The sequence below is a fragment of the Rhagoletis zephyria genome, unplaced genomic scaffold, assembly GCF_001687245.7.
Source record: "Rhagoletis zephyria isolate East Lansing unplaced genomic scaffold, Rhagoletis_zephyria_1.1 Rzeph_scaffold_09831, whole genome shotgun sequence".
In the NCBI taxonomy this organism is placed as follows: domain Eukaryota; kingdom Metazoa; phylum Arthropoda; class Insecta; order Diptera; family Tephritidae; genus Rhagoletis; species Rhagoletis zephyria.
The window spans coordinates 1-9,562 of NW_016166909.1; the positions used below are offsets into that span (position 1 = coordinate 1).

The following is a 9,562-nucleotide window of genomic DNA, read 5'->3' on the forward strand; positions in this document are numbered from 1 at the left end:
GTTTAAACTTTAAAGTATAAAATATTTCAACCCTGGGAAAAAAGTATTATAACTGAATGGTAAAAACGTGTGCATTCATTTTAAATATACAATCATGTGTGTGTGTGCGAATGCTTCTGTTACATTCACATTCCATACTGAATGTCAATCTACCATTCAAAAACACAACACAGTTTATTTGTTTTCANCAAAATTTTGAAAGGAATGTCGAGTGAATGCAGATCCTATTGATTCAATAGCTCTGTATAGCTAGTATAATCTTGGGTGGAAATTAAGAAATTATACTACTATGTCCGATCGTTCTTTCTTTCCATATACTAACAGCATTTTCTTTTCTCGAAATTATGTTGCATTTATTCTGCCCTGAGCCAGGGCTGACAAGTTTTTGTGTTCTTTTCTCAGCATTCTCACATGCATATTGCGTGCTCTTTTTTTTTAATGTTGCACCCTGATAATGTTGCCATATAAAAAAGGTTAAATTTTTTTCTAGAAAAGAAAACACCGTCTGAGTCTTACAGCAGACACTGATGCGGTGTGTATTACGTGAAGGTCTATAGGAAATATGTTGGTTAGGAAACCGTAACCGCTGTATACAATCATCGTCCAACTTTTGGGTTAAGACCCCATGTATTCCAGAAAAGCCGCCTACAGGAGTAAAACGCTATGCTTACTTTCTTTACTCTTTCTGCTATATCACCGTGCGACAATAAATTTTACACTTACAAAAAAAAATTAAGTATATTTGCAAAACTGTGAGCAAAATATAAAAACCCAATGTTAAGTCGCCCTTGCCCCTATGATTATAATGTGCTAAGAAATAGTTTTTCGCATTTTCTGGCAAACGTGCAATTTTGAGTTGTGTCCCATTTGAAGACGGGCTGCGTTATGTTAGGTACTATTGTACATATGAGCACACCCGCGAATTTCGGTATATTTATTTTACAACTCAGCTCAGGATCCTCAATGACTCCCACATACTCGCCTTCTTTAGATAATCGTAGACTTTAGTCCTTCAACTTTGGTAATTTAAAGCTTGGCGTTTTATTGCTGTAAGCGTTAGTTTTGATTTATTCTGCATTCTCTCTCACTGCTCAGCAGACCGAACTAGCCTTCCTCTCCATCCATAGATGGAAAGAATTTGGTTACAAAAATTACTAAACCATCAGGGTAGGCCATTACGATAGCTTCCCCCTGGCTGAGCTTGAGTAGTAGTGAGTTGATGGTGGTAAGCCATATAATTGCCGAGATTACTCCACTTTAAGGAGTACCCCTACTCGTTAGTCCTCTTCCTCTTCAGTATGCAGCATTCCAGCTCAGCTGAAATCATCGCCGTTAAACATGAGCTGATACTTATCCCACTTATAGGCAACGTCCGCTAAGTAGAAGCTCCGGTTAAATATAACCACTGCTTTATCGATCACATGTTATATGCCTGATGTCGCAATCTTCGATAATCATGTTTAACTGGACGGTATTGATAACCAGACAATGAGTAACCGGACATTGAGTTAATCAGGAAAGTAATCCAGCCAACTTTAAGTAGCGTTTCAAACACAGTAAACACAGTTTTTTGGTTTCCCGTGATAGCGATTTTTAATTATTTGCAAGGAAATGTGTTTTTAATCTGAAATCAAATTTGTTTGAATGAATATAATTAAAATTTAGCATTCGATAGTTCCCCACTAGTTCTACATTCGCCAGATGAGATCTAATTCGGCCTGAATCAATTCTTATATGTATAGTTCCGAACCAGTTCTAAATTAGATAGATTCCTAATGAAAGTTTTTTTTTTTAATTCTCTGGGACTTATCATATTTTCTGTGACTACTTTGAACTTAACAAATTTGCATATCACTGAATATAAGCGGTTGGAAATAAAATAGGTAATTCCATCTTTTGAAAATTGTTTGTACATCCTGAATTAAAATATATCAAATGTTTTAGAAAAATTGGACTTAGGAGCATTTTTTCACTCTAAGCTAGCGATGTGTATACTATAGTTTTAAAAAGTAAAATAAAGTAGTGTTTTAAAAGTACCTCTAGTTACTTTCGGACTGGTTCGTTCTTAGTGTTAAAGACCTAGTACGGAACTATAAATTTACTTCACCAGTTCGGGGTTTCCCTACAGGGTATTGATTTCTATACTCATGTGTTGAAAGCTTTACCCAAAAGATGTTTCGAAGAAAACGACATTTTAAAATTAAATAAAGCCATCAACTCAAAAATTAAATAGAAAATAGTAAAATTTGTTTTATTTTTCTACCGAGAAATCAGTAGGCCATAACGAATTAATTGTTTGTGCTCCCAAATAAAATAATGACTGTACCCGAAAGTGAATTTGTTTTAAATACTTATGTGAAGGTATGTAGGATTTTAATTATGTACAAACGTACTTACATACATAGTATGTAGTATATTAAGCATGAATGCGTGCATGTACATACAAACATAATTTGTATATGAAGATCTTTTCTTATCTCATCTGTCAACTATCGGCTTACATATAAATTATTATATGTAAGTATGTATATATGTATGTCGTTAAAAGTGAAAGCTTTAGTAAAAAAAAAGAAGAAATTACAAAAGTTCAGCAGAAAAGAAATGCAAAATTGTAACTATGTATGTATGTAATATAAAATCTACGATTCCATCTACAAATAATTGCATGACGGTTAAATACACATTTATGTACATATGTAAGCTAGATAGATAACGAAGGGTTGGAAGCTAAATTATTTTGACCCCCTACTAAGAACACATTCTGGTCTTAGGTCAAAAGGTATGTGGCCACTTGTTGATCACGTCATGTGCATAGGTTACAAGGTCTTATCGAGCAAATTCTGTGAAAGACTGAAGCCCACCATCAACGAACTAAACCGATTTGGAGAAATAAGTAGTATTCGATAAATCAGTAAATACTGAAGCTAATTCATACAAAATTGATGTTTGCAATAATTCTTTAACAAAAAATACATATATGATAAAGTTCTGTAAAATGGGCGTGACGCCGCCCACTTATGACCACATAAATATGAGTATCTCGGTAACCGTTGGATTAATTTGTTCCAAACTCCGCGATGCGAAGCGATGAACCGAATCGGTGTTATCGTAGAGTCGGAATGCCTGCTCTGTCTTGGGGATGAGGAAGCTTCCGAACACATTCCTTGTGATTGCCCAGCCTTGACTAGGCAAAGATTGAGCTATTTTAAGGCTCTTATGGTCAGTGTATTGGTTAGGGAAGCCGAGGGTGTCTTGAGCATACTGGGTTAGGTGCAATCTTTAGAGATACAAATAACCTTTTTGGTCGTAGTGTCGCTTATTCTGTTATAACCATGCATTCACTTTATCTTTTCTTATTTAAATAGGTATGTAAGTAAAAGACATTTTTCACTCATTTACCAGGGACTGGATATGTAATTTAAAAGCTAACTACTAGCCTCATATGCATGATTTTGTAACAGGTAAAGTACACCACATTTGCAATAGTGCTAGATTCTAGTTTCGTCTAGGAGCCTCAAGTAAACTACAAACACTAGCAAAATCGTATGCTACCACTACAAACAAACTTCCACGTGGCGGTAGCTCGAAATGTTAAACTTGCGCAGGCGCAACCGCTGAAACACAATGCCAGCGAACGACGAATTTTTCGCTGCGAATTTTCGCTGTCGTATATGAGAACGCACACAACCAAAACAAACGACGACGTTCGCGACGATAGACTAATTTCTTTTGTCGTTGCTGGCGGCAGCGGCAAAATGCGATCCATTGTGGCCTTATGTTAAATATTCTGAGGTTTTTGAATCCAAATTGAAAAACCCTATATTAGTTTTTGTTAAAAATTAATAATCTTGTTGTTTGTAAAAATTTTAATTGGACCTTGTCATAGGCGAATTCGTTGTCGCCGTAGTTGTGTTTTACTGAGCGAAATTTTTGGGCGAAAGTTACTGCCGTCGTCGCTCTACTGCGCGAAAATTTGCCGTTCGCCGGTATTGTGTTTCAACGGTTACGCTCTCGAAGAAAACGAATTACGGGAAGACTATGTTTTTATTACTACAACTACAAATTGTGAATCTAATAATTTAACCGAAAGAAATTGCAGACTTGTGCTTAGGCAAAAGTAAATGTGATGTTGCGTATAAAATCATGGGCATTTTGAGAAAACCACAAAGCCGCAAAATATTTAAGTATTGCCAGTCTATAAATATTCTACAGCCTATATTATTTAAGTGAATAAAAAACTGGTAAGTGTATGTTATTTAAATTGAAACAAACTTGTGTTTTTTCCAAATTTATGCAGCTAAGACCCGAACGAACGCTAAAAAAAGTGAAAAGCTATGACTTTGTAAGTGGATCGCAACTTTCTAAGTATACCCAATGTGTTTACATTTTTCCGTCTTTAGATGTACTCCATAATACAGGTACATATATACCCCGAGGCAAATTAATTGGCGTTTAAAAGAAATACATAAAAAGTGCGAAATTTTTCGGATGAAATAGCTCAGAGTTAAGCCGAAAGTCCTACAATGCTGACGTGATCTATCAAATAAAACAAACTCCTTAAAATGATACCACGCATTCTATAGGCAACCAGGTGGTAGGTTTCTGAACAGCAAGTTGTGTTTAAATATATTTATTTCATATTGTGGACAACAATCGTTGCTTGAGCTGATCTGCCCTTTTGCCAGACTGCCAGGCCACTTGCTCACTTTGGTGAATACCACTATTGTGTTATCGCGCCTCCGTTTGTTCCCTATTGACCACTCCAATTGTGTGTGAGTTAAAGTCTTACCACATAATTAAGATTTCCACTAACTTCGACGGTATGCCCGGGGTGCATACTCTGGCCCTAGCTCGTGTTGGATGCTATTATCGTCACAAGCGGCCCGCCATCATCTGTTCCGCGGGCATTGAGCTTACACCCGAGAGCAAAGATCCGCTGTAAGGCTGAGTAGCTCCGAAGGTCGCCTGATAGCCAAAGCACTCTGTACACGACTAAGCGTTATGAACTCCAACAGCCAAGCCGTCCCTCGGTGCGTATCGAATGCGAATCGGTTTGGACTTCAGGTTTAGGTTTGGATAGGAATTCTCGGAGAATGGTATATGCTAGGTAATTTGGAATGAAAAATATATATATACATTTTTTTTAATTTGTATTCTTTGTTTGTGGTTGTTGGTTTGTTTGTTTGTTTTTGTTTTCATCCGACACAAGCACGCGCCTGCCTCCGCAAGCATCACCTCTGCCTAGTGCTTATTGAATTTCTGTTTCTCGTTTCGTGTTCGTTCTTATTTTCATTCATTTCATTTTAAACTATGGTAAACTCAGTCTCACGAGTGGTAGAATTGAACATCTTTGGTGTGGTGGCAAAGAGCATTCTGGCTCGGTGTGGCTCGCGCAACTCAAAAATTTGTACCGGTCCAAATCTCACACTGGAATTGCGCCTTCCCATTTATAAACGTTCTCTGCTGTCAGCTTTGGTTGATTACACATTGCATCTGCTACTTTTCCATGTTGCGTACTTTTAAGCCGCACTCATCTTCATTTAGAGAGTTTTGGCGATGGAAATTTAGCGTAGGGATTGTCATAATCTCACTGCTGCTGAGATGATCTTTGTCGCTTTTTCGACTCAACTAAAGGGACACAATTACAGCTTCCTTGAATGTGAAAGCGTATAGAGGCGACTACGGAAGAGTTTAGGCTCAATGTGGCCAGTGAGTTTGTACATACAGACGCTGCTTTCAAAAGCTCTTCTAACCTTTCAGGGAAATGCAAGACTTAGCTATGTGCCCCCCGCCCCACCACTCTGCAAAATACGTTGCATACCTCCTTAAGTATCTAAATGTTTACCCTTTTGTTAGCCAATGAAAAAGAGAATATATACATCTAAGACAGATTCGTTTTTCTTTCAAAGGATTTGCATAACAGGTCCTATTTTTAACGCCTAACTGAATTATTTGTTAAAAAAAAATAATCAACGGGATCTAGCTGCTAAAGTTTATGATATTCGGGTCCATAAAAATTATTTAAGGAAACGAATTAATTGAGCTAACAGATAAATATGTATCCACATTGGGTATAAGATCACTTTCTAGTTGCCAGGTCACAGCAACAAAATAGAACTTCGAAAACGACGGAGCCTAACCACTACGCCAGCACAGCACTGTGATTAGATCCAACAATTTGTAATGGTTCGATTCATATCGGCGAAGATTGTGACAGCGTGTATTTGCTGTTTGCGGGTTTCGAGTCGCATAATCAGTGAGACGTTAAAATTCAAATTGGCGTGTGCCATCAACCGACTGCCATTAGACTTCTAAGCCAAGCACTTGGGGCATGAACCCTCTGCAGTTCACCCGGTTAAATACTTAGTTAACAACTTATGCACAAAGACGTTTGTTTTTTATGTTTGCAAGTATATACACATGTTCTACTGTGTGAGAGTAGGCGACGAGTGTGACTTGTGGCAACAACTGACGGACTGCTGCTGTGGTAGCTGAATTTCACTTCGCCGCTGCGTGTTTGCGTTATTCGCATGTGAAACGGTGAAGCGATAGGTGGTGCTCTGGAAAACACTTACATAGAATAAAAAACTTATAAAAAGTGACCAAGTGAATATATTTTTACATATAATGCTGGTGAAGAAAATGTTCGCATAAAATGTTTGGTTGCATGTAGGAGAAATGATTATCCTTGCTGTGAGCAGAAGGAAGTGAAAGTAGTTCAAATTTAAGAAATCTCAAAATATTTAAGCCTTTAATTAAAAAAGTTTTAATTAAAACAGTAAAAAAATGTTATGCTTTTTCGTGGTCACAAAGTTACTCATGCTCAAATTACTGCTGGCCAGCATATCCGGCTTGCACGCTTACGATTTTGGTTATCATCCGAGCGCCGAGGAACTCGATAATTTCTTACGCGAAACGCAACGTACGTGGACGCGCGATTTGCTAGCCAACGAGCACCGGCGCGCGTGGAGCGCAAAACCGCAGTTTCGAGATGTAGCCGAGAATTTTGTGCCAAAATACAACTACGACAAAGAGCAGTCACAAACGGCAACGAAGCAGGTGACGTCATGGCCAGGACATGTGCAGCGCATCGGTCGACCACAGCAACATCGCTATGAATCACCCAGTGTGGCTGCGGCAGCGCATGCGCTGAAGGGGAATGCTGTTGGTTCGAGCTTGAATTTTCATTTGTTCAGCAACGAGCAAAATGAGGATGCGGATGGTGATGGTGCTGCGGGCGAAGTAAACGCTGCAGACCTGCCAGGAGTGCTAAAGTTTAGTAACTTGCAGCCACAAACAAGGCCGCCTAACTCCAAGCCATCAAGACCGCAACGTCCTAATAAGCAAACGCTAAGTAGCGTTATCGAAATTGCCACTTCGGCTGAGTCACCAAAGCGGCCAACTCAGGCTAATCAAAGCTTTGGCGGTTTCTATAAAAACCATACCGAGACACAGTTTCCCATATATTTTTCCAACCCAGTCACTGGCATTATCTATGCGATTACTGAAGTGGGACGCGCGCCGTATAACATTAGTAAGCCTACTTCTGCTAACAGCACTATTTCGCTTTATGTCTCGAAGGAGCAATACGAGCGTGACTTATATTTGCAACGCAAGCACTACGAACAGAGCTGTCAGTCTGTACAAGTAAAGTATTTGCCTAAGCGTAATAGCACAGTCACGATAGCGCATACCACAACGCCTCCTCAAATAATACGTCTACAAAAGCCGTCGACATTCAAATTGCCGATCGCTAAGTTACCCAGTCATCTTAGTAAACCGCCACCTGTTACAGTACAAACCGAATTGACAATCAGCGATCAGGTCCAATTGCCGACGCGCAAGCATAAACCCAAAGTCAAGCGAAAGAACAAGAAGAAGCCAAATAGACCCGGAAGAAAGCCAACTGTCACACGTAATGAGCTGCCGCAAATAATCAAAGGTGTGCGTGTATCAACGCCAAAGCCACAAACAAGCACCGAGAAGCAACAAGTCGCCACCCAACTGGAGAAGCCAAATTACACGCAAACAGTTTTCAGCAAGAGTCCAATTGAATCCACGGAAGCTATACTGATGAGTTTGTCAGCGAAAAGCGACCAGTCTGAGGAGCATCAGGTGCGTAAGCGCTCTGTGACTAATATACGCGCTTACATGGATCACGCGCAGAATGTGACGATAATCGATAAGTATCTTAAGGATCCGGTAGCTTTGCGTCCAATTCATGAAGTGGAAAAGGTGAAAGACAAAAGCGTGGAAGCAAAAAGAGTCACAGCGCGAACAAGAACTGTAAAACGGGCCAGAGTGAGAAAACGTCAATCGAAGCTAGGGAATTACACCGAAATGAATTCCTTAACCAATAGTGCATTCAATCGCACCAACTGGAATGTGCTGAAGCAGCACAAAGGAGGATCTAATGCAACAAACAGCAGAAATAATACAGCCATAAAGCCAACTTCGACTAATCACACCGTGAACTACGATGCGACAACGCAGTTACCGTCAATAGCGCTCAGCACTTCCCGCAATAATGCGCAGAAAAGAAAAACTAAAAGCAAGAAAAGGCGTAAGAAGGAAAAAGTTGAAAAAAGGGGTGAGTTCGACCTCTTCGACTTTGGCGACGATGAAGACGAAGACGACGATGATGAGGAATCTGCAGATCGCAACGATGGCGAAGATGATGAAGAGGACGACGACAATGCTGGTTCCTACGAAGATGACGAATGGTCTTACTATGACTTCGAGCCCACTGGCAGCACGAAAATGAAAAAACGCAAGCGGCATAAAAATCACAAGGAATCGAAAGAACCTGAGAGCTTCGAAGAAGCAGAAGATTATACTGATGAAACCTCAGAAACATCTGAAATAACTAATCATCCAGCCAACTCCATAATAATAAATGATGGCAGTTCAGCTGAGCCGGGTGCAGACTTTGGAGCAATCGAGTCGGAGGAAAACAGCCTTACTAGTCCACCAAGTACCACCACCACCACCACGACCACAACCACGACTACGACTACGACTACGAAAAAACCAAGCATTTACACTAAGGCAGCAAGCAAAAAACGCATACGCCGACGTCCAACTTCCAGCGATAGCTCAGCATCTGATGAAGACTATGACTACGAAGACGGTGGTGGTGTTGGCGGTATTGGTGGATTTTTTCGTATGATCTTCTATCCTGTGCAAGTGCTAATGAATGGTATGGCAGATAATTTTGTCAGTAAAGAATCTGATGAGGAACAATATTCATATCCCACCTACACCACTTATCACAATGGCATACAGCCGATTGAGAGTATTGAAGAGGAAGAGGAGGAACAATCAAATTCCTTAGCTAGTTGGTTAAGTTCGTGGTTTGGTTTTAATAGGCGAACGAAGAATATTGGTAGCACAACACCTTTGCCGCCGTCGCCATCGCCTACAGAGCCGCCAAGCTGGCTTGAATCGTGGTTCGGTTTTGGTAGCCAGGCAACGACAACCGATAGCATGCCGGAGGATGCTAGTGCAAATGATAGTAAGTAAAAGTATTAAATGCAAAGTTGTGTATTCGTGTAAGAGTTTG

At 39.9% G+C, this 9,562-nt stretch overlaps 1 protein-coding gene across 1 annotated transcript in view; it reads left to right on the forward strand.

Annotated features, from left to right (window-relative positions):
* Nucleotides 1–6,692: 6,692 nt before the first annotated feature.
* LOC108376040 (uncharacterized) overlaps nt 6,693–9,562 on the forward strand; it is a 9,701-nt gene continuing 6,831 nt past the window's right edge. The window contains exon 1 of the mRNA XM_017632215.1: nt 6,693–9,514. Within this exon, the coding sequence (XP_017487704.1) occupies nt 6,787–9,514 (2,728 nt within the window). The 5' untranslated portion in view covers nt 6,693–6,786. The remainder of the gene's footprint in view (nt 9,515–9,562) is intronic.